The 27,127-nt window shown below is 32.7% G+C and overlaps 1 protein-coding gene across 1 annotated transcript in view; it reads right to left on the bottom strand.

The window, feature by feature from the left end:
- LOC106466789 (band 4.1-like protein 4A) overlaps positions 1 to 27,127 on the bottom strand; it is a 165,176-nt gene that overhangs the window by 38,671 nt on the left and 99,378 nt on the right. The window contains exons 7-12 of the mRNA XM_022394872.1: positions 19,150 to 19,270; positions 17,972 to 18,059; positions 16,823 to 16,911; positions 16,257 to 16,320; positions 11,831 to 11,922; positions 3,838 to 3,909 (exon numbers count right to left, since the gene is read on the bottom strand). Coding sequence (XP_022250580.1) covers positions 3,838 to 3,909; positions 11,831 to 11,922; positions 16,257 to 16,320; positions 16,823 to 16,911; positions 17,972 to 18,059; positions 19,150 to 19,270 — 526 coding nt within the window. The remainder of the gene's footprint in view (positions 1 to 3,837; positions 3,910 to 11,830; positions 11,923 to 16,256; positions 16,321 to 16,822; positions 16,912 to 17,971; positions 18,060 to 19,149; positions 19,271 to 27,127) is intronic.

Here is a 27,127-nt window from a genome sequence, read left to right as displayed (position 1 = left end):
AAGGGTTGGTTGAATTTGAATAGAGACCCCTGTCAATTGCACAACTTGAATTATATTAAATTGATTATTTTTCATATTAGTACAAATAGTACATATTCTTTAACTAAAGAGTTTAATATCAAGAAATAATGACTTAGAATAATGCCATTTTCTCCTAATGAAGTATATTAGAAAGGATTATAACGAATGTGCAAACATAATCTCCATAGTCAATGTAATTAAATGAGTATTTGTATTTATGGCAAAGCTACTAAAGCTATCAACTGCCTTCCATAGTTTTCAACTACTGATCAAAGGGGAAAGCAGTGAATCAGCAGCAGTTACCACTCACCATTTACACTAATGCATTTACTGTCACACCTATAAGCCACCCACAGTTTAAAGTGCAGAGAATATTTTGTGGAATCTCAAGGATTCAAACCCATTTTGCCAGCTCTCAAATTCAGAGCTCTGCCATAGGTCAACCTTCACCCAAAGGAAATGAGAGTCGAGTACCTTTCATATTTCAATAAGTATATAGCTTATATGTCGCATAATTATAACTTTTTGATAAAACAAAATTCACTAAAATGACTTAATTATAAAGTAAAATATTTATCATTATGGTGAAAACGATTTTTATGCTACCCATGGTGAAATCGCTAATAGTTAAATTATATACCAACACAGAAACCAATACATAAGCAAATATATTTTAAGAACAAAGTAATTTACATAAATATTTTCATATAATAATTTTGACTACAATTTACCCTCTTAAGTTTATCAGTTTAATTTCTAAAACAACAAAAAATCTTTTTACTATAAATAATCCATTGTGGAAATTAATACCTATTACAGGTCATACAACATATAATTCAAGGACAACAATGGACCTGCTGATCCATTTAGGCTGTCCCATCCACTAAACTTTAAACTTAAAATAAAACACTCAAAGCCAGCACTCCTTATCAATCAAATATTTATCAAGCTTTCCCTTAAACTTCCTTAAATTTACTGCATCCACCACATCTGAAGACAACCAATTCCAAAGACCAACCACACCGTACACTTCTGTACAGCCATGATAATCTATAGTACTTTTGTAAGCTATGCTTTTAATAATTTAATTCAAATTCTTTGTATTTTTTTAGTATGACATGATGATGATGTCTAGATTTGGTATCTTGTCTCTAATCTTTCGATGGTTTGAAGAAAGTACTGTAATATGTAAAAACATGAGTAAAATAGATAGAGTTAATTCAGTGAGCCAGATAGTCAATGACATGATTATTTAGTTAGTGAATCTGTTATGGTGTTATGATTGTTTACTCAGTCAGCCAGTTTTGAGTTCTATCAGAGATACAACATAAAATGTAACAAATGACTGTTTAGTTTTATTTACAAATTAGGCATATCTATGAATGTAGTTTGCATGTAGATCTTTCATGTTGCAGTCAAAGAAATAAATAACTTTTTACATTGTTAATGGAGTGGAACTATATTTTTAATGAATAATCACAATTAATCTGCCTAATTCTCACACATTTTAGTTGCATCATAGTAAGCCAATTATAAAATCAATACCCCTCCACTCATATCACTAAAAATCTCATAAAAAATTTCACTTCTTTTGTTATTTCCAAGTTCACTCCTGATACAAGAATATCTAACTTCCAAAAGCCCTAGTTAAAGTAATTAGGCTCATTAAATGTGACAATCCATCAGGGTCCTAAACACTAATAACCTTAAAAAAATGTACTTGATCATGAGGTAATTAAAGAAAGTACTCTGTTATATAAAAGTTAAAACTTGTTCATTGTTATATATACAGAGTGTAATATTTATGGTTACAATGTTTCACTAAATTAACTTTGCATCATCAAATACAACAACTACAAGGAGTAAACTCTTTATCAAGATAAAATGTTGTAATCGTAAATATCATACTATGTATATCCAACAATAAACAAGTTTTATGTACTCAATGTTTTTTTGTAATAATAACATTAAATCTTATACAATATAGTTGAATGTTTCTCGTCTAATAACTTTGTATAGTTAGTAAAGTCAACAATTGATGTGTGGTAGGCAGTTTGCATATTGCATTGCTTTCATGGAAAATTATTTTTGTTTTGCAAAATTTAAATATAATTATCTAAATCTAAGTTTCTCCTAAACAACATCACCATACTAAACAAGAGTTTATGATATTCACATTTCTTACAGCTAGCCTTGATATTATTGTAGTCTTATTAACACCAAACTTTTACAGAATTGATGGCATAGTATTTTGGGAGTCCTGAGAGAATTTATGAAGATGTATAATGCTAAATAGAAGGATTATTTTAAACTTTACTGTATCTTTTACAGACATAATAATTACATTAGTTTCAATATAGAGTATGCTATATTGTTACATATAGTACAGTTCAACTGGGAAAATGAAAACTGCCAATTAAGTCATAATATCTGAAATGTTCCTTAGATTGCATGGATATTGTGATCTTGTACTTATCTATTAAGTAATTGTAGCATCAAAAAAATATTTATAAAAGCTAGTAATTTTTCCATGATATTTGTATTTTCTTTTATCATCTTTTTTTTATGCTTTCTTTTAAACTATATATAAATTCATGTGCCTCACTGTATTGCTTATTTCAATTGTTTATTTTGTTTAAGTATTTTCTATCATTTGAGAACTGACAGTGTGTTGTCAACAAGAAGATTTCTTGTTTTTGTATCATGTAATTTAATATTTATGTTTCTTTGCCATAATTTGAGTAGAGTACAATGTAAAATTTTTTTTAGAGAATGAAAAATTGGAAGAACTGCACTAATTTGCCCACAGAGACTCCTATAACTGTACTAAACAGCATAAAAACACTACTTACCCAGATATTTCAGAAAGTAAATTAACTAAGCAATGAGGGTATCTCAGGAGTATTGTTTTTGAGCTGGAACTGATATCTTCTTAACCATGAGCACCATCTGGTTGACACAGTTTCTTGTGATATCGTCTGCTGGGGATACGAGCTACCGTTGGTTGTGGTCTATTTAGTTCTAGGTCTACTTGCATCTGCTTTTGTGTTCTCTCACTATGAAAGATTTATGAAGGATTTATAGATGCTGCAGAGATTTTAGGTTAGAGGTTTATGTAAATTTAATTATTAATCATGGTTAAAATATTACCCAGAAAAATCCTTTTCATTTTGGCTATGTTTCATGCAACTGCCCTCTGTTACTACTTTGGTTTGTTGAAGGTCAGTTGCCTGGAAAATAACCAAGGTAACAAATATTCTTCCAAGTTCCAGGTAAGATGTTTAAGAAATTTCAAGTTAACTGGTACTCTAAGGCCAGTACCTTATAAACTGAGCTCAAGCCTCAAGCTGAATGCTCCTATTTTTAGCATTACAAGAAACAATCAATATTTATGTAAAATACCATGGACCCATTAATAATTACATAAACATACATGATTTAAAGCTTTTAACAGTAGTTACAGTACCATACTGTACTCAATCATAAAGTGCAGTGTTTTTATTAGTAAAATCATAGTAAATATAAACAAAAAATATTAGTTTGGGAGTATAACTGTACAATGTAATCTATTTAGAAACCTTCTGACATTTGTCCATCATAATATAAATTGATAAAATATAAGTATTTAACTAAATCCTGAATTAAATACTAAAGCTAATTATGTTACACAAAATGTATTATTAATTTTTTATAGTTTTAATGTTATTAATATTTTGAAGAAAACTCAAAAGAGGTTGAAAGTATAAAATAATAAATGCCTAATCTAGAATTTCTTCATCATCATAAATGTTTTTTCATGATGTTATAGAAAAATACCTGAATCGAAATCTTGAATTTAAACCAAACACTTTCCTTGAATTTCCTGAGACTTCTCGAACTTGAGTTAATCTGATAATTAAAAAAATACAAAAACATTAAATTTTTCAAAAAGAAAACACATCATTAGGTACCTAATTCATTTTCCCCCTTAATTATACCATATAATTGAATTAAAGACAGCTACTGTTTACTAAATGTTGATGGTTCCCTACACTTTTCTTCAGAATTATACTTGATATACAAAGTTAAACAAGATAACTGAGATTCTTATCGTAATCACTCTTTTATTACAAAACTCAACTATACTTTTAAATCCCTTTATTTCTTGTGAATATTAAGAATAACAAGAAAATATTTTGGTACACTATCAGTTCATTATGAGCGGTCTTTAAGCATAATATACAAACCACAAACCATGTATACCTGTATTATATGCACATCATATTGCCTTTTATATGAAGCATTTTGATCAACAGAAAATGAAAAAAATTGTATATGGAAATGGATTATTGTGGTTCTCATGTATTTTATATATATTGAGTTTTGATTATTATATTCATATAACACCTGTATTTATTGTAACATTCTATATGTATAAATATGAGCATATGTATTGTATTTTACAGATAACCATAAAAAAAGGAATGGTAAGAAAAGATATTGAAATTTTTAGCAATGTTTCTTATCCAGTTCAGATGTTAGGAACACAGTTTCATGAACAATATATAAAATGTAGAAACTAGTTCACCATTTTAGTAAGTGTACTGTAGGTAAAACATAACAGATGTTTCTTTCTGTTTTATCGGAGAGAGATGAACATTTATTATCACTAAAATTTCTATAACTTTCTTGTACTTACACATGTTGTCCTATATGCACATCATGTGCAGATAATTGACTTTGGACTATGTTGGTCTTATTCTTATGTTAGTCACACAATCTCACGGGTCATTATCCCTTAGTATATCTGGATATTCCCACAGAAGATGTTATTGGAGAATTCCTTGGGCTTGTATTAATGAGTTTTTTAATTACATCAGTCATGAACAGTTTTAGAAATACCTGAAAGAATCTGTCTTTCCTAGTTTTGCTAGCATGAGTTAATAGGTGTTGTGGATGACCAATGCACTCTATGATATTTGATCATATTTACACAAATACTTAATAACGACTGACTCTGTCAGGATTATCTTCAACTCATAAAATTAAGAGAAAGAAGTGCTATCATCTTTCATCTCTGCATACATGTCCACTGACTGAGTTTTTACTGTTGTCATATTTTGTGCCTATTGAATAAAAAACGTGTTTTAGTTCATTGTGAAACTTTGTGTCCAGTTATTTCTTTTAGTTCAGTCAGGTCAGAATTCAGTTTAATTCCATAATAGTTTTATTTCTAAACTAGGATGACCAGATTTTTAGAATTTAAAAGTAGTTCCTTCTTTTTTAGGAAAAAATGATAAAGAATCAGTTGTGCAAATAATAAGTATTACTAAGTGAAAAGGATATACTATATTATTGTTTCTAAAGAGTGAACTTTTTTAAGCAACTTGTTATTGCCTTGGAGTTTGTTGTAAAATTTGAGAAGTGTCAGAAATATCAGAAGTGTGATTGATGTAAAATTTTTTTATTCTACATTTAAAAATAATGTGTGCACAGTTTGTGTAAATTTTCACACACAACCACTTGTGAAATAACTAAATTCTGTCTACTAATTTCTTTACGCTCTATTGTAGTGTGTAGTGGTAGCAAATATGTTGGAGCATATTTTCAAAACTGCTTTTGTATGCATGCCTGTTTATCAGTGCATAATTGTCAGCCCTTACAGATAATCCAAGAAAGGTTCTTTGTGGAAAGTAAATTCTTTTCAATTCATTTACAATTATTAAATTTTACTCAATAAAAATTTATTATCAACCTAATAAATTTCCTATTTTGTTATCTTGTATAGAAATCTGATTTAAATAGAAAGCCTGCAACAGCTCCTTCTTTTAGAATTAAAATATTTTACCAAACACACAAAAGTATTGCCAATTTTGTCCATAAATGTATATAGCTTGTGCAGATGATGAACAGAGGAGGAAGGGATAACAAAAAGAACAGATAGGAATAATAATGAATAACATATGGTTATTGCTATAGGAGATTCTTTAGTAGGACACGTGGATAGGATAATCTATATGTTATATAGGAAGAATTACATTATGCTATCCAGGTGAAAAGGTGGATAAGATAGCTGACAGAACAAGTGATATATTAAAGGGTGCTAACAGTGTTGGAGTCTTTTTAATATGTATAAAGGCTAATGATTTAGGGTAGGTTAGGTCAGAGAAGCTTATTCTTATGTACAAGGTACTATTATAGGCGTTTAAAGAAAAGGTCCATAATAACTTAATAATGTTAGGGTGTCAGGTTTTGTATGGGCCAGATTCTTTACAACAGGTGTCTGTGACTTGATGGCAATAAATTTCAACAATAAACAAACAGCACACAGTCCACTTGTTTTAAAACAATATATTAAAACAAGTCAATGGTACTATGATCTGTTTAATTTTCCCAGTACAGTTGCCAGCACTCCCTTCCAGTCCACTAATCTTGGTCTTGTGCTTGATTTTCTCCCAGGTATTGTTCCAAAATTTCTGCAGTGAAGGGTCTTTCTTCTGTGCTTTTTTCAGTTCCCATAGATCTACATTTGGGATGCCACTTTTTAAGACTTGCAGGGGCTTGGTGTCTTGCTTGCTTTTGTTTTCTTGAGCTCTTGTGGTGACTGCACATGCCTCATCAGTCTCTTTTCTGTTTGGTTCCTCCAAACTTCTACTGTCTGATATACTGCCAATCACCAAGACATAAATGGGTGCCTTCATACACATGGCCTCAAAGTCTCCCATGTAGTGTGAAGTGTTTACCTTTATTCTTGCTATGGGAAACTTTCTCATTGTCCCATCAATCAGCTCACACAGATGTACCTTGCCCATCATTTAGTCATTAGATACTAGACTTGTTCTCACTGCTGCATCCAGTGCCTCATAGGACCTTCACTTTCTTGTCCCCGACATAGCCTTCACCTACTGGCATGTTGTGGTTTCTTGGCACCTCCTGATGTTTGTCACATGCTCAAATCACTAATGGCACTGTTGATCCATTTGCTAACTTGAGCTGACCATCAGCAGGCACAGATTTAATCATGAAAATAGCTCTTCCTTCTTGTGGTGAAGTTGACGAGTTGTCTGTATTCTGTTTCTTCGTGCAGCAGCATCCATGGTGACAGTCACTCTTTTGTAGTTTCTTGCCAGCACCATATTTATAGGTAGCTTCACATTTTGTTGAGATTTCTGCTGTTCCTCGATGGTTATAGACTTGCATTCACTTCCAATGTGCCCCATTTTATAACAAGCATTGCATCTCTTTTCCCTTTTGTTTGTGAGCTTCTTGTCATCTTTGGTGGACTCGTGCTTCTGGTCAGCCACTGTTAGTTTGGATTTAGACTGGTAATTCTTGGACTTGCCAATTATACTACCATCATGGGTTTCCATATACTGTTCTGCCAGTTTGATAATCTTGTCCATGTTTTTTGGTGCTCTCTCCTTTAGGAACAATGATATGTCAATTGAGCACGTGATAATGAACTGTTCATGTATTAGTACATCTGCTAGTCCGTCAAAACTATTTTCGCACTTGGCCATGTGAGTCCATCTTGTAAAGTAGTACCATAGACGTGCCACAAACTGAAATACAGTTTCTCCAGTGTCAGGTTGGACTTCTCTGAACTTCCAATGAAATCCTCCTTTGGTAAAATCAAGGCATTTCAACAAGGCTACTTTTAACTTGTCATAGTCTGTGGAACCTTCTGACATCATGTCTGCATATATTTGTAGGCCTTTTCCTGTGTGAAGTGGGCTGAGACAGACTGCCCAGTTGCCTTTGTCCCAATTCTGAGTTTGGGCATATCTTTCATATCTTTCCAGGAAAGCACCCATGTTGTCTTTCTGTTCATCAAATTTAGGCAGCTTGGGTTGGCTGGCCCTGACACCATTGTCATTTTTGGGTCCTCTCTCTTTCTGTTGGGTGAGCTTGGTGATCTCAATTTATTCTCTTATTCTACTTATTTCCAGTCTCTCCTTTCTGTCTTTTTCTTCTTTCTCAGTTTGTGTTCTTATTCTCTCTATTTCGAGTCTGTCTTTTCTCTCCCTTTGTTCTTTAGCTGTTCTCTTATTCTCTCTATTTCCAGTCTCTCCTTTCTCAATTTGTACTCTTATTCTTTCTTCCTCTCTCTTTTGTTGACACTCTTTTCTCTCTAGGTCTTCTTATTGTTTAACAAACTCTTGTAGATCACCATCGTTGAGCCTAAGTCACTATATCTACCTATCAGAGTCAGTCAACATGGTTACGTAATGTATTTGTGACCTCTACAATATTTCTGCCACCAATACAGCTGTGCATAAATAGGTATATTTGAAACTGTTGTTTACGTCTACTTCTACCACCATTTACCACTGTCAGGTTTTATGTATCAACTGGAATCTTTACAGTTTGTGTCTGTGACTTGTTAGTGATAAATTTCAACTATAAACAGTCCATTTATTTTATAATAATATATTAAAACAAATAAAATGCATATACAAATGTTCTTTACACTGTTGATTATCATAGTTGTATCCAGAGCTTTAAATAATTGTTTCTTTTTTTGTCAAAGTCCACACGGGCTTGTTCAATTACTTCAGAACACAATGTGACAAGACGATTTATTCTTCCTGCTCTGTTATTACAATACAGTCTGTGATAATTTCACTTTAAAATCACCATATTATCTGTTGGTTACCACAGTTGTATCCAGATCTTTTGATAATTGTCTCTTTTTCATCAAAGTCCATAGAGGCTTGTTCAATTACTTTAGAACACTTTAACAAGATGAATTATTCTTCTCTACTCTGTTACTACAAAATATTCTGTGATAATTTCATTTTAAAAATAGCCACTATATGCTCTTTATGGCTAAACTCACAATCATTCAGACTAGATCTAACTCTCCAACTAAATTTTCTACACATATTTATATCCCAACACAAGTCCTGAACGTTCTACACACTACTAAATATGATGCAATAATACTCAATTAAAACAACAAGAAAAACTCAGAAGTTTCTAGTAATATGATGCAATAATACAACAATCACCAATACATAACTATACATAACAACCCTGCGAAAGTCTATCACTTGCAGTATATAAACTATCTAAATCATAATGCTCACATTAAACTTAAATTGAAACAGTCATGTATATTTAACACAAGGATACTGTCAAGACATAATTGTGGGGATGAAATTATAATTAAGCCAATAGGGTTGAATGCTAAGCTTATGGGATCACTTCAATGTGAAAACAGAGATTTTTGAAATGGTGGTTTAAATATAAATAGGGTAGGGATTGGCTTATTTGCAAGGGCTATTAACTCAGCTCTAAGTTAGCTTTATACTAGGACTAGACAGTAAAGATAAAAACATAACATCCAGAGAGAGGGATATATATATATAACATAGGAACAATATACAAAAGCAGTTTTAATGGTAGGCTAAAATGTTATTATTGTAACGATAGAACTATAAGAAATAAAATGAATGACTTTCAAGCACTGGTCAAAACAGAAAATTCTGATATAATGTCAATAACTGAAACCTGGTTAACTGTAGACAGTTTTGATCATAGGAATTTCTTTGAAATACAGGGTTATAGGTTCTTTAATAGGGATAGAGTACTAAAAAGATGGAGAGGAGTGGATTTATATGTAAAATGTGAGTTATATCCTGTTCAGTTGAGGATATCAATGCTAATAGCTTTTGTTAGTGGTTATTAGGGGAGAAAGCTGTTAGTTGGAATTACAGACAGGTAGATGAAACTGGTGAGAAACTCTAAAGTGAGATACAGAATTCTACTGTTATAATTATAACTATAACTATGGTTATAATTATGGGAAATATAAATTTTAAGCATATAGAATGGAAAATGCTAGAGTCAAATCATGAGGGAAACAGGTTTTAGAAATTGTTCAGGATGGTTTTCTTCAATAAATGATTAGGAAATCTACTAAGAAGAATGCTACTTTAGATTTATTGTTAAATGGTTAATAGGGTGAAGACTAAGGAACATGTGGGTGTAAGTGATCATTGTTCAATTAGATTTGATGTTTTAACATCAAGTAACATTTTGGGACAACATGGTACCTATTGGTCCATCTCGGTTGTTCTATCCTCTAAACAAACCTAAGATTATTAATAACAAATTTAATAACACATCTTATTATCATTCACATACTTATCAAGCTTTCTCTTAAACTCACTTAAGTTTACTGCCTCCACAACATCCAAAGGCAACCCATTCCAAAGACCAACCACTCCATTAGAAAATATAACTGTCTTAGCTGAAGATGATTCCCACCCTGCCAAAATTTATATTTGTGTCCCTTAGTCCTACTGTTCTCACTGTTAAGTATGAAAAAATATGATGCATCAACACTATCAATTTCCTGAACAATCTTAAATTCCTCACTCAGATTCCATCAACTCTTCTTTTTTCAAGAGAAAACAATTTGAGAGATTTCAGCCTCTCCTCGTATGACAACCCATCCATCCCAGGCACAATTCTAGTAACCCTTCTCTGAACTCTTTCCAACAATTCAATGTCCTTCCTAAGGAAAGAAGCTCAAGACTGAGTACAGTACTCCAAATGTGGCTTAACCAGTGACCTATAAAGTGAAATTATAACCTCTTTAGACTTGTATTCAATATTTCTGTAGGTACAACCTAAGATCCTACTTGCCACACCACTAGCAACAGCACACTGTTTGGATGGCTTTAGAGACTGATCAACTATTACACCAAGATCCCCTTTCTTTCATAACATTGTTAAAGTTATTCCCATCCAAATTATACTTATAATTGAAATTATGATAACCCACATGCGTTACTTTGCATTTGTTGTAATTAAAACCCATTTACCATTTATTTGCCCAACTCATTAAATGATCTAACTCCTTTTGTAAATCAGGAGCATCCACTTCACAGATAGCAACACCCAAGACCAATAGATCATTTAAATTAACTGATGACATTAAAGTTTCGGATGTTGCTGGCTGTGAGGAGGATGCTGCTGTTTTACAAAGGGATTACTTGGTGAGTAGAGCAAATAATTATAATAAATGCATATAAGATATCAAAATTTGAATTATGAGTATAATTTGTTGGGAATAACCTTAAGAGTGTTATGGAAGAAAAACAACTTGGTGTTCTGGTCCATCAGTCTCTTAAACCATTCAAGCAATGTTCTTTTGTTAGTGGCAGGGCAAATAGGATTTTAGGTTGTACTTACAGAAATATTGAATACATAGCTAAAGAGGTTATAATCTTATTGTTTAGGTCATTAGTTAGGCTACATTTGGAGAACTGGGCTTAATCTTGGGCTTATTTCCTCAGAAAAGAGATTTAATTGTTGGAAACGTCGTCATATGAGTATAGCTTATGATCTCTGAATTTGTTTTCTCATGAAGAAGAGTTAGAGTTAGAAGCGATGTAATTGAGGTGTTTAAGATTGTTAAGGGAATTGATGGTGTTGATGCCTCATCATTTTTTCATTTTTAATAGTGCGAATGGTAAGACTAGGGGACACAAATATAAATTTTAGCAGAGTAGGAGTAATTTTCAGCTCAGACTGCTTGATTTTTCTAACAGGGTGGTTGGCCTATGGAATGGATTGCCTTCAGGTACATGCAGTTAATTTAAGTGAATTTAAGAAAAATGAATATTTGAATAAGGATGGCTTAGATGGACCAAAAGCTCCCTTGTTGTCCTTTAATGTTATGGGTTTAAAGTTGTATTTACTACACTGAATTTTCTTGATGAAGGAAGCACTTTTGGAGAAGTAACTTATCCATAAAAATTGAACTCCAAATACTGAATATATTATTTGCAGTCATTAATACCACACATTGAAGGATTACCTGAAGAAAGCATGATGCTCAACACAACACTTCCAGAGATGCTTACAAGCCTTTTTACTGGGAAGTTCAAATCCGTAAGTGCTCTCACCAGTCTTTAAATAAAAAGTAATTGGAAATAATTTCATCTACATTATATTTACTTAGTTTCTTATACACGAACACTGAAATAAAACATTTGTTATGTTAATTATTTTTATGTAGTTTAAACATAATTTAAAACAACTGTACAAAACGACTTTAAGGATAAGTAATATAATTTATAAATATCTCAGAAAATTTGAATTAAGTAAACAGCAGTTTGAAAATATAGATATAAGTGATATATATATATATTGGTGTACTTTGTTGACAAATTTTCTTGTAGGCAGATTTTGTTAAACAAGACCGATGTCTGTAGGTTTACTTTTTTCTTAGAATATATATATATATGTTAATCTAATTATATATGTACATATACAGCTCTGGTTGAAGAAACATTTTATGTAAACATTTTAGTTCTCAAACTTTTCTTGTATCTTTAATGGTCAAATTAAAACAGACTTCTGTAAATAGTGTAGCACTGACCTGAGTAGAGAACCATTCATTATGTGAATTAACAACAACAGTAAACTCCAGAAAAAACTTAATTTTACCTACAACTGACATTTCAATTTATTCCTTCGACAGAGTCTAGTGTATACTGTTAACAGACACTAGACTGCAAAGGAGGCATAAACTGAAAGGAGGTTTCGAGTAAAGTTTACACAGAATTTTATGCCATCTTTTAGTTTGTATAGCTAAAACCCTATCTCATTTATCTTAAGTATCATTATCCTTTTCATTGTAAAACAGAAATGAGGATTTAAGTTACAAATATTTCTATCTTCTGATGCAGGCATCGGTTGGTACATAATGATAATATATATATATATTACACACTGGACTGGTATAGCCTGGTACTCAACTTAGAGTCTGAGAGCTGGGGTTTGAATCCCATCACCAAACATATTTGCCATTTCAGTCATGGGAGGATTATTATGTGACAGTCAATCCCACTATTCTCTGGTAAAGAGAACCCCAAGAGTTGGCGGTGGAAGTTGTTGACTAGCTGCCTTCCCTCTAGTCTATCATTTCTAATTTAGGTACAACTAGGGCAGATAACCCTCAAGTAGCTTAAATTTGTGTCAAATTCAGAAAACAGACAAAATCATTACATACATACCTTCTATTACTAATAACTTAAAAGAATTCTACTTACATCTCCAGTCATTTAGTGTAAGTTTAAACTAAAGTGTATAATGTATCTCAGCTGTCAACTGCTTTGAACAAGGTGGTTATTGTTGATTGGCTTGTGACATAATGTTATGTTATTTATTGTACACATGTGACTCCAAGGCAGTTATCATTGATTGGCTTGTAATATAATAGTATGTTAATTATTCTACATTTGTGACACCAAGTTGGTTATTGTTGACTGGCTCATGGCATTGTGTTTTGTTAGTGACGGTAAATATGTGGCATAGATGTATGTTAAGCTGCAGTATATAAACAGTTAACTGCCAAGTTAAAAGCGAAAATCAGTTGTGTTTCGTAACTATCGCTTTTACAGGCATTACCATGTAGATGAATGTTTGGATTCGCCGCTAAACATCTGAAAGTCTCACTTGCTTTGTAGTTATGAATTGTACTGTTTTTAATTTATTTTTTCAATTTACATGTTACAGTCGTCCCTTATGACCAGAATTTTCTTGAAAGTTTCGGAAACCATTTAAACAGTATAAACACACGAGTAGATTATGTATTAATTTAGTGAGTCTATTTCAAAAGATGATTGATTACAGAGTTAGCAGGCTTGGGATACTGTTAGTTCGGTTTTGTAAAGGTATTTCTACATGGGAAACAGAGATACGAGAAAGTGCTATGCAGGAAATAATTAGAATAAGGGAATTGTTGTATTATATATATCAGGGAGACAAACGTGCAAATACAAAGAAAACGATACCCCTAAAAGCTTTAACCCAATTAATAATAATTATTGTGGAACGTGCAAGGAAAACATATACATTTATATGCGACACTTCAAGTAAACAGTTTGTTTGTTTTGAATTTCGCGCAAAGCTACACGAGGGCTATCAGCGCTAGCCATCCCTAATTTAGCAGTGTAAGACTAGAGGGAAGGCATCTAGTCATCACCACCCACCGCCAACTCTTGGGCTACTCTTTTGCCAACGAATAGTGGGATTGACCGTTACATTATATCGTCCTCAGTTGAGAGCCATAACAATTACCAGATATTAGTGGCCAACTTATTAAACAGATTTACAGTGTCACATAAGAAAGAAGTTTTTAAAGCAAAGTTTAGAAGTAGAGGCAAGAAGAAAAGACGAGGTCTTAGCAAAGTTTATGGAAGATGCGGAATGAACTGGCTACTTATCCAGACGCTCTAGATGAAATGATGGATTTGTTAGCCGTGCGACCAATTCAGGTACCTTAGCACTCAGCAGTTTTACACAGAGTATGTAGATAGACTAAGAAACACATTACCCAAAAAAAACTAAAACCACCTAATGACAAGACAAAAAGTTGATATGATGTTAATGCTGATAAAAGTGGATTTCAACAGTCATGACACAAGAGAAGATTATCTCTTAAGTTAAGTAGATGCTGAGAAGAATTCTATACTGTGGTCACCAAATCAATGATTCAGTTTATAGAGTACAAAATAATTTGTTTGTTTGTGGTTAAGCACAAAGTTACATAATGGGCTATCTGTGCTCTGCCCACCACGGGTATCGAAACCCGGTTTCTAGTGTTGTAAGTATAGAGAAATAGGCAGTTCATGCCATAGATCATCCACCATGAAACTCTTGTAGTACACTGATGAGTGAACAGCCAACAGATTAACTTAAAAGAAGCCTTCACCAAAAATAAACCAATCTGAAGAAGAGCCTATGGTTCTTGTCAAGACCACTTCCAGAAAATTACCAGGGATGGAGACATTAGTGGATTCCTTCGACCACCTACCTGAAGAGAACTCTCAGTGGCAAGAAAGCAAAAGCTGATAAAGTACCATAAGCCTCAGAAGAGAAAACCATCAGAAAAAATTAGGTGACTGGAAAGTAGAGGGACAATAAAAGGGTAAGGAAATATTTTGTTTTATTAATTAAGATTTTGATTCCAGTTTCTTTCACACATTTATTTAATGACTAATTTTTACATATGTAGGTATTAATGTTGTTAATTCTCAAGAGTTAATTTATTATTAATTGTTGAAGTTTAGATTCAAAATATCATTATTTTTTTTGTGTAAAAGGATTGTTCAAGAAACTTCATAATCCAGAGGTGAGGGTGGTTGTGCTTTCTAATTTAAATGCTTGTATTATTTCTTGTCTAGAGGAGTTTTACGTCACGTGCTTGGCGTTGCTTAATGAGTTGAGCCTTCTTGAAACTTTAGGAAACAGTTACAGCAGTATAAAAACGTGAGTTACGCAAGTGTAGATTATTGAATTATTTCTTGAACCCGCACAGTAGATGATTTATTGCTGAATTAACGAGTTTGCTAACAATTTGTTTGTTAGTTGAGTTCAGTGATTATTGAGTTTGTGTTTATGCGATGAAAATAGAGAAAACGTCGCAGGTACTAGAGAAGATAGAAATAAGTGAAACTGTTGTATTAGCGTCTACTGACAGTTAAGGGCTATCAACGAACGCTAATTTGTAGAAGACGAAGTTAAAGAAATAAAACACTATCATTACACAGGTCTGCGAATTAAAACTTCATAAAAGTTGTTTTAGTTTTTATGACGGATTTTCCATAATTCAGCTACGCAGATTCCGAAAATAATTTTCATTCTTTTATTTTATTTTACAAATCGGGAAGAAAAAAACTCTTACTTACTTCAGATTTACAAAACAATATAACAGAATATGATTGGGTCATTAACGTAACCTCTTGTTGCCATAGTGACGAATAAATAATATTGAAAAGCAATAAATAATGTCAAAGTGCACGCACAAACAAATACAATCGAGAAATGATATGTCATGCAGCCTGTTACCCGTTTATATGCTATCGATGTGTTTCTTGTTGGTTCTAGAACGATCGGCAAGACTCCCTATAGCCAGTGGTTGTTAATATTAAAAGCATAACAAAATGTGGTTTCAATGAAAATAATTCATTAATCTAAAAGTACATATGACGTTTTGTGAAAAATCTGTACGTGATGGGGAAAAATGAATATCATTTTCGAATTCAGTGTAGATTCAGATTACTGTAAAACATGTAAAAATTTTGAGACAATAAAACCATCGCAGGCCCGTGTTATCATTAAGTGGACTGGATTTTGCATTCTTATTTTTACAGAATAGTACAAAAAAAAACGATAGAAACTTTACACCAGAATTCACAATACAACCTATACAACAAAATACAATAAGATACACTTACATTTTTGTCTCTGACTCTTAGCATGAAGTATTTTCCCTTAAAATAAACTTTTGTTATTCTAGGCCTATGAAGAGACATGAAGAAATATAATCAGCATTATATGCTACAAACAAATGTTAAATAACTACAAATTATTTGAAATTACAGTGATTATTATCTATTGTATGTTGACTAATTTGTGCTAAAAGTACTGGTATCACAGATGGAAAATGGAGTTTAATTACAATATAAGTACCAATTTTTAACCGAATTTCTTAGAATACGTAAACGGTTTAAGTATATAAGTAAAAGACAGAAGAGTAGTTGCATGAATACATAATAAATTGAAGCCAGTGACAGAAAATGGCAACAAAAACATGAAACTAATGTTTGTTATACTATATACATTAATATAAGTTCGAAATTGAAGCAAAATTTAGACAGGTATATTTTTTGTTGACCTTAGAATAATTATAAAATGTACATACGTAAGGTTGTCTTGAAACTACGTCATAAGTTGACAGTAACTGTGTGTAGAAAAAGAAAAAAAAATCAAGCTTAATATCTACCTAAGTAAGTGAACTTACCAAAAATAATTCCCAACTTTGGATTTGTTGCGAAGAACAATCACTCCACTGGGAGTGAGTCCAAGAAAATATCCAATGCTGTTTTCGCCCTTTAAAATATGCAATATAAACATTTTCATATCTTGTAACAGTAATAGTCAGTATCGTAGAAGCAGACTACTCAACAGATGACAGTGTTATGTTTTTATAAAATTATACATTATTCTCTGGATGCAACTATAAATAAAGAAACTGTTTGTTTGTAATCAAGTACAAGACATATAAAGAAACTGGAGGAAATCATTGATTTATATTCCTCTTTAGTAAACGTTTTTATCTTGTAATTAAATGACAAAAATGTCGTCAACAAGTTAGGAAAACACAAAGATCCAAAAAATCAATCTAACACAAATATAGGAAACTCTATAACCCAAGCACTTTCGAAAGTTTGCCCCTAAAGAAGGGTCCACCTTTCGAAAGCGCTCGGGTGATAAGGTTTCGTATCTTTGTGTCATCAACCAGTTATTTCTGAAGTTTAATACATTTGAAATGACATATTACTTATTTGTGAATCTTTGTACGCTTTCATAAAGGTAAGATATGAGTCCTTAAAACCTACTCTTGAAGTTTTACAACACTTATCAAACCTTGGAAAAAAATGTCTAAATCTCTAATTTGTTATTTTTGTGGGGAGTACATGTATTGTGGGGAATACACTACATATCTGTTAAAGCGGTACCTAATGCAGCCCCCCGATGACTGTTGAACACTACAATAATACCGGCTTTTCCTACCATGGCAACATCCATAACCTATACAGACTTTCTACAATACATTCAATTTTAGATGTTTGTGACGACAAGCTGGAAGCAGTAAACATTTTTGAATTACTGTAATTGAGTTGCAGTATCTAAAATACACCCTTGTATTTATCAGTAATATTAAACATCATGTTTGATACTTGTTTTCGTAGTTTACTACTTCTCATCAAATTATCGATAGCTTTCATTACACTAGCCAAGTTTATATTTTCATATCAAAATATACTGTAACTCTTACAGCTTTTGTTTCAACTTGGTTATTAGTAACAACGGATCTTGAAGTTTTACTGTTCCACGCGACAACACTATTATAATATGAAACAATAATTCAGAAAAAGCCCACAGTTACCATAACAGGATGAAGATCAACTCCATACATATCTAACCATTTAACCCTTTCCAAGAAGTTGAGTTCCGCTGTCGCTGGTTCTTGACCCCTATAGCAATAGGAAATATTATCAAAGCAACTCTTGGAACGAATTTCAAATACCATGTTTAAGCATAACTACACTATCTATCTCTCTCTCTTATATATACATATATAAATAATTTAAGAACAACAAGAATCTTTCGGTCCATCTAGGCCGTTCAATCCACTAAAGTAAACTTTAGAATAAAAATGACGCACTCAAAGCCAGTTCTTATCATTAAAGTATTTATCAGACCTCCTTTAAAGTAACCGCATCAACCACATTTGAAGACAACCCATTCTAGAGGCTATCCACCCTGTTAGAAAGATAAATATTTCTGAGATGAAGATGACTCCTTCCCTGCCAAAATCAATGTTTGTGTCCCCTAGTCCTACCAATCTCACCGTTAAGTATGAAAAAAGATGAAGAAAAAACACTATCAATTCCCTTAATAATTTTAAACACTTCAATCAGATCCCCTCTAACTCTTCTACTTTCAAGAGAAAACATTTTCGAAGAATAAAGTTGAAACTTACGATTTAATGATGCAAAATGTATTAAGTCTTGGTAGCCTTAATATTGCTTAAAGTGAACGTTCTAGTTAATATAGCATTACTTACTATCCACTATTTTAAGATGGGTCAACTTGATATTTTCATGTATATAGTATCCTATTAATATAATACATCCTCTTCATATTCATAATTATCTAATTCAGTAATACAATTGTAGGAATAATATCAATCACATCAAACAGACAAATAAAAATTGGTAACAAAATGATAACTAACACTGAAAGTTAATAATATATGCTGATATTAGTTATAATAAAATTTCACACAAAGAAAATAGAATAAATCAAAACTGATTTTAAATTTATGAGTGTTCTCTTCCTACTTTGGCTTTCAGTACACAAAAATTAAACAAGTATATCTTATAAAATATGAAAAGGTAACTCCAAGTTAAAAACAAGAACACGATATCCGTTATTCTATATTCATTACAACTGACGAGACCAGAATATATAGTTCAGTTGATGAGCTTTTACTGAATCTTAAGTTTGTGTAATAAACCCATTTCACTGGCATTTTAAGACGTGGGAAAACAGACTACTCACACAAGTCCTTTATGCAATTCAAGAACCTTAGCTTCCAGTTCTTGTGTTTGATTACTGAGGAACCTGAATTCTGAAACATACCCTGAGTGATGTCTTCTGTAGTCATAGTCACCTAATTCAGCTGTAAGAGCAATATTATTTATATTAAAAACAGTAACAAAGATAATAAATATAGGCAAAACGTGTGTGACAGCTAACATTGAATGCTCATAAGACATAATAATCCTAGTAATAATGAAGATACGTAAAAATAAGAAGAAATTAAAATTGATTTAAGATAAAAAGAAAAAAGAACAGACTGGCTGCACATTATAGTAGCGTTTCTTTATATAATGGGGGCCTAGCGTGTTCTAGTGATAAGAGCACTAAACTATGGACCTGCAGATCCAATGTTCGCGTCCCGTTATCGAAATAAAAACGCACTTTGAGGCCACGGGTGCGTTACAAGAGTAAAAGTCAATTCTCAGTATTCGGTCAGAAAAGAGTAGCCATGCAGTGCCCTTCCACCCAGTCTATTGGGTTAATCCTTTGGTAGCTGTGCAACAATATTCGTAAACGAACAAACCAACCTTATCTAATGACGTGACTTCTAGTATCAAAATTTATGACACATCGACTGAAATCGCTTCCCGGTGTAGCAATTTCAGATTACCCCTGCTTCACCTTACCCCATGGTAACTTAAAATCGCGTTCAGTTTACCGGGAGGTAGGATGAAATCGATTTCAAATTACCCCTGGAGGTAGCTTGAAGGTGATTTCAACCTACCCCGTACGATTTCAGATTACACCCCTCAAAACATTTATTTATTTATGTTTATAATATAATTCACTCTTGTAATTATTGTGATTTTTTTCTTCTGGATTTCTCCAATTAGGTTGGATCTTTGTATATCTTATGTTTGTATGTAACATGTCATGCACTTTGAACTAGTGTATGAGTCGTTTTAATATAATTAACATTTTTGTGACATTGTTTATTTTTTTAGATATTGAGACTAACTTTCAATCTTGTATGTTTCACTTGTTTTATTCAATAAACATATCATGAGCTGTAAGCATAAGAATTTATCATTTTACCTAAATCAGCGAGGGGGGTAATATGAAATCAGGTTCAGGCTACCCCCGGGGGTAATATGAAATCGATTTCAGATTACCGGGAGGTAACTTGAAAGGGGGGGGGGTAGCTTGAAGTCTTTACACTGGTTCAGCAATGAGTCAGGGCTTATCACGATAAAAATCGAGCTTCGATATCCGTAACGGGCAGATCACAGATAGCCCATTGTGTAGTTCAACAAACAAACCGACTTAAATTTAACATTGCTGTTATTTCACTCATTCATTTACCGTTAATAAAAATCCTCTAAACTAAGTTAAAAAGTATATTTTTAGTGAATCATTACATACACAAAATTAAAGAGTAGAATCTGTATCATAAAGAAAAGAAGTTTGTATCTGTCCAATTAAAATACATTAACATTTTAATACATACCTTGTAAACATTTTGCGACGTACTCCAATTATTATAATTCTCCTTTGAGAAATTATATTAATTGTACAAATAATTCTTTTATGAATAATCTAAAATATATTTTATTTTTGTGGAGCCAGCGAAGTATGACAAAGCATACGGAAATATTATAAGTTTTAAGTTAGACCATTTTAATTTTTATCACTTGTCTTGCTTTAAAGGGGATAATATTGATATTAAAAAGATGGAACGGTCACTATCTTTAGTCTACAAATCAAAGTTTTTGTTTCCTGCATCAGTCATTTTCATGATTTTAGACAAAAAGTAGTAAGGTCTCGTTTCATATTGAGAGTCGTTGATGAAAAGAAATGATATAAGAATCATTTTTAGGTTACGGTTACAGGTTAGATTTTATGTCAACAATCAGCTTACTAATATGAAAAACCACTATATTTGGTTTAATAGTTTTGCAAATCTATTATTATGGCTATTTTTGTTAGAAAAATATTCAATATAAATTAGTTCTTCCACGCCCCCCAGTGGCACAGCGGTATGTCTGCGAACTTACAACGCTAGAGACCGGGTTTCGATACCCGTGGTGGGCATAGCACAGATAGCCCATTGTGTAGCTTTGTGCTGAATTACAAACAAACAAGTTCTTCCACATCATTCTTGACACAGATCTTTGAAAACAAATGCCATATGTCGTGTAACCTTAAGCATTATTAATCTTGAAAGATGTTTCTGTACAACCTAAATCTGCTTTTCAAAAGACTTCGCATTGTTGTTGGTTGTGTATTTCATTTAGATGTTTGTATTGTGGTTTGTTCAGACGTAGGTTTGTCTTCAGTATGGCTTAACATCTGAAATTTCCACCAATGGTTTAAAGCAGTTCGAGCAGTAGGTCGCTAGTTAGGCTAAAGTAAATAAGTATCATTTCTTAAATCTGTTAGCAAGTTACATTGAGTCTGAAGTAGTGGGTTATTATATGATTGATTTCGTTAGTCAGTTAGAGTTTTAGAATATTAAGTTTGTTATCGACGTTGTAATAAGATATACTTTGTACGTTGTGTAGCGCACGATAAATTAGCAAGTAAGTGAATTTGCTAACTAGAATCTATTGTGAACTTAGACAACACAAGTTAACTTCTGGTCGAAGAACTAAAAGAACCTGTCCAACAATAGAGGCCGTTAGAACGGTGTTTATGCTTCACGAGAACAAATTAAGCCTCACTTGCTACCGTTTTTTAATATATTGTCACTTTTACTTGGAAGAATTATACCGAAGTTCTTACATTTTCTTAACACTGTTGTTCGCAGATTGAAATAAACGGCGAATAAGCTACTTCATTTGATTAAGAACGTGAATTACTACAATTTGATATCACTAGTATTTTCTAAAAAAGAGTGTACAATTAAACTGGAAATTAAGTAAAAACATATACATTCAAGCAGGAATAATAAGAAGTGGAACGACAAACCTAAAGAAACTAAGAAAATGGTTTGGATAAAAAGTTTAGAAAAACGACCTTTACATTCCAGATATATATAAAATATACATATATATTTTAACAACGTTTCGCCTTTGCGGCTTCCTCAGGGTTAATATACACAATTTGAAAGCAGCAAAGGCAAAATGTTAGGTTAAATAATAATAGAAAATTATATATATATCCAGAGTGTAAAGGTCGGTTTTCTAAACTTTTTATTAAAATGTGTAAGTCTCTCCAGTATGCACTACAAATTTTGTGAGAAAATGGTTATTTGATTGAGTTTTTCTTTCAAATATTTTTGACATTTTACACTCCAATTTTTAAATTTGGCTAACTCTCATCTATTAGAAGTTATTATTGATACTATATAATTGCCGATTTGGATTTGTAATTTTCAATTTAAACAGCATCTTTTCATCTTGTGCGCACGTGGACTAAATAGTCACTGACCAAGAAGAAGGCAGCTAGTTCGGGTAGTAACACTCGCCGCTAATAGAGGTTTATACGGCTTTTTAAATCAAATAACTGGATTCAGTGTCACCGTTACTACACGCCCACAAATGAAGGTGTGAAAAGTGTTCTCCAGCATTACTTCTCGAATTCTGAAACTCAAAACAATAATCACTAGACCACCCTATCGCAGAGCTCACGCAGATAACGCTTACTAGAGAAATACTAAAATTATCACTAATGAAAAGACATTTTGAAATTTAACGCCACGAATAATTATATTTTGCCAATTCCTAGATACGATGCACATATACATTGGCATGTAGCAGACAAACTTATACTCATATAAAGTAGAAACATACAAACAAATACGAAAAACCAAAGAAACGCTATTTGCCGCCGTCCACAACTTTGAAGCACAAACCGCAGAAAAAATATCATCACTCTCACAACGTACACACAGCTTACAGTGCGGGAAATATTTTGAGGCATTGCACAGATTCGAACTCGGGGCAGCAACTCCGAAATCCAGAGCTGTACCAAAAGACCAACCCGCATTCACCATTGAAATAATTCAAAAACTTTTACAATATAGGTAAGCACAAACCTAAACAAGAAGCCATCTGTGCTCTACCCATCACGAGTATCGAAACCCAATTTTAGCACCATAAACACTGGGAGCATTATAAAGATGATCCACCGTGTGTGTGTGTATGTGTAAGCGTGTTTGTGTTGGCATTTATCACCCATAATTGGCTGGCTCGATTACCGTAAATTTCAGTATGGTAACTGAAAACTGTCATCCGATGTACACGGACTATTTTGTTCTATGATGTTTCCCGAGAAAGAGGATAAAAACACACTGAAATAGGGCACTTTTACACTTTTTCTTAGAGACTTTTGGCTTTGAATTTAAAGACAAAACTACTTAATCAGTTAATTGAATCAGTTATTATCTTCCGCAAAGCATGGTATGCAATTAGCATCTAATGAGGCCAAAAGAGATTTAGTAATAAAAAATGAAGAGGAGAACATTATTTAACATTGTCCTTCATACAGTTTTTGCTTCCTAAACAGGTACCTTCAGCTAGTTTTCTATACACAACACTTTAGGTTGCATGAAACGTGTTTTTGAATATGATAAATGTACTTTCGTACTTAGTATAAAACACATTTTAACCGCGGCATAGCGCCTCATGGAATGGCTCTGAGTTTTTTACAAATACAAACTTTTAACTCATAGCTCCATCTCTGGATTGATTGGAGATCTAATTACAGCCGCAACTTTGAGGATTCTCTCCTGTTTAAATTATACAAACCTAACTTTATATGTGATTACTTAACGGAGTACTTTTAAATGTTAAAAGAAAGTTTAAAACGATAATCCGTTTAAACATGCGTTAACTGATCCAAACTTCATACTGAAGTTAACTTAAAAGAAAAAAAAGGAATTTAGCCAGTTGAAGTGTATTTGTAATGAATAAAATCCTGATGTTACTGCGATCGATTTCTTTTCGACAGCTCCATCAGTTATACTGCTACCTGAATAAGCTAAGATGTTGTTTCAGTTATTTGACTCTCCTTTTTCGCTACAGAATTGAACATTCATCCTAATAAAACCCACGACAATCCTTCAAACAAAACTGATAAGATTTGAACTTTGACTACAAGGACGAATGTCTTTATGAAATCTGTTTTATAGACCTGACGAAGACGTGTACTGTAGTGGAAAGAATCACCGTTCTCTAACAAGCTTAATTCAATATCAGTGAATGAATTGTGTTAAAACCATTCAGATTCATGACAATCTTACCTCTTTTATGTGGCATCTGATTATTAAGAAAATGAATGTAAATAATACATAGGAATTTTTTGTACACTGTGTATGTAAACATATATAGACATATCAGATTGATATTGCAATAAAAATTATAATTTGAAAAAAAGTCATAATCCTCAATGATGAATCATAAATATCTAGTAAAATCACTGTTTTGTAGGTCTAGCCGAAGGCATGGGATGTCCTTCAGTTTTCTTGAAGGAACACAAGCGATATAACGATATCAATGTGGTAGGGCTAGAGAATAAAGAGGTTGTAAGGTCGGAATGACCTCCGTTGAACCTCATAATTTGACTATATCTGATCCCTGGTTTGCACGTGCGTGGGAAAGTTGACAACATGCCAGAGAAAGTAGTATAGTTATGTGATTTTGTTATTGTGAACTTGATCAGTAAATACCTTTACTACTTTTTAAGAGAAACATTTTTGTATTTAAATATCGCCTGAAGCATTAGCTGTAGAAAATATTCTGATTATTTTTAACATAAAATTTCTTGTACGTTGCTGTTTAAAATGTTATGCTCTTTCTTTTTTTTTTCAGAGAGGACATCTCTTGTAAGCAGTGAAATATGTTAAGATGTTTATAGTTATGCTATGACATCATCATCACAAAATACATGATATTTTCTTGGTCATAAGAAAGTATGCGAACAAAAGTTTCTAAACGATATATTAACTTTACTTACAAGTGATAGTAATATGTTCTAAGAAATGATAAATTGACTCTTTTAAAAGGAATTACTAACATAAGGAAACTTTGATTACGAAAGAACTGAACCTATGACATTGGTAGTGCACATATTTTGATCAATTCAATCAGAGGAAGCCACAACAGCTTTAATACTGAATAACCTACAAGTTTAAGCAATTACCATGAATTGGTTATTTGCTAGGATGTGATGTTTCAAGGTATAAACGTTTTACGTGACATGAAAATTACACATGGATAACATCTCGAACTCTATCTTAATAAACGTGGTTGGTTTACGTGCTGTTGTGAGAGTGCACGGTTGTTTTCGTACATTTTACACGTTACCCACTCTAAAAAGACAATATACTCATTTCGTCTTCAGAAGCCCGGCATGGCCATGTGGTTAGGGCGCTTGACTCACAATCTGAGTCGCGGGTTTGAATCATTGTCTCACATAATCGTCCTTTCAGCCGTGGAGACGTTATAATGTGCGGTCAATCCCACTATTCTTTGGTAAAAGAGTAGCCCAATAGTTGGCGGTGGGTGGTGATGATTAGTTGCCTTCCCTCTTATCTTTCACTGCTAAATTAGGGGCGGTTAGCGAAGATAGCCTTCGTGTACCTTTGCGCGAAATTCGAAACAAACAAAACGTCTTCAGATTTATCAAGTTTCTAGGATGTTCTTTTGAAGACTACTTCATTTATAGTTCATATTTCAATATAATTGAACAACAAAGTTACCTGCTTCCGAAATTTTAAAAACGCTACGTTTAACTGCTATAAATAATTTTAGGAAACAAAATAAACACACCATTAAAAAAGATGATATACTAAGTGCTGTATGAAATCAGATTTTACTCTATAGATAATAGTGCCCGGTGCCATGCTGATAGGATCTTGATAGACATATAGATTGTCAAGTAAGAGTTATGGCCTAGTCTGAGAATAGTAGATTACCTCAGGTTCTTCTTCGGGCATAATATACACTACTTCACGACTGAAAAGCGGAACAGGGTTCACCTCATTAATCAAAAGTTTGCCCTAAAGGTGAAAAAAGGCTGCCCATATCAGCTACTGTGTGTGAAATCTGTGCTATTCTTTCAGACGAGTTGATTCAGTCAGGTCTTAACAATGTCCATTTTACATTTTAGCTACTCATGATCCACAGCTTGTAACTACCAATTAAATTAAACTGAGTCTAAATACATATTTTATATTTCTATGCATTTCGAGGAAAACTTGTTACATACGAAAAACAGGTTTCTTGTCATCTGGGTTCACGTATGATGAAAATAACATTTGGCAAGAATAGTTGTTAACTCAAAGCTAAAAAAATTCACTTTTGCAAAAGGTGGAATACATTTTGAGATTTTGAAGCTGCTTTATTTATTTGTTTGGTTATTTATAGAATTAGTATTTAATGGATGCCTCCAAATATTTTTTTGTCATTTAATAAACACATATATGTCAAATCCTTATGTAAAAATAACTATTCTGTGGTTTTATTTAACAAGAAGTAGCAGGTAGTAATACGAGTCAGATATCAATTATCGTATGTAACATCGCAACATTAAAATAAGAAATTTAAGAGTGCATCTTTCACATAGACATTTGATACACATGTGGCACATTATTTTAAAGACGTAGGAGAAATATTAATCTGACAAAAAATGTTAGACACTAAGAAATTAATTGAAAATATTTTTGAATACTTAAAATAAGGCCCCCCAGTGGCACAAAGGTATGTCTGCGGACTTACAATGCTAGAAACCGGGTTTCGATACCCGTGGTGGGCAGAGCATAGATAGCCCTTGTGTAGCTTTGTGCTTAATTAAAAACAAACAAACAAACTTAAAATAAGTATCTATAAGGAATTCATTAGCAGATCATAGATTAACGCCAATGACTTTTCAACTTTCAGGTGTATGTGTGTGTGTGTAATTAAGCACAAAGCTACACAATGGGCTATCTGTACACTGCCCACCACGGGTATCGACTCTCAGTTTCTAGCGTTGTAAATCCGCAGACATACCGCTG

This window comes from Limulus polyphemus, unplaced genomic scaffold (assembly GCF_000517525.1).
Source record: "Limulus polyphemus unplaced genomic scaffold, Limulus_polyphemus-2.1.2 Scaffold2381, whole genome shotgun sequence".
Classification (NCBI taxonomy): Eukaryota; Metazoa; Arthropoda; class Merostomata; order Xiphosura; family Limulidae; genus Limulus; species Limulus polyphemus.
This window is presented reverse-complemented; position numbering and strand designations above follow the sequence as displayed.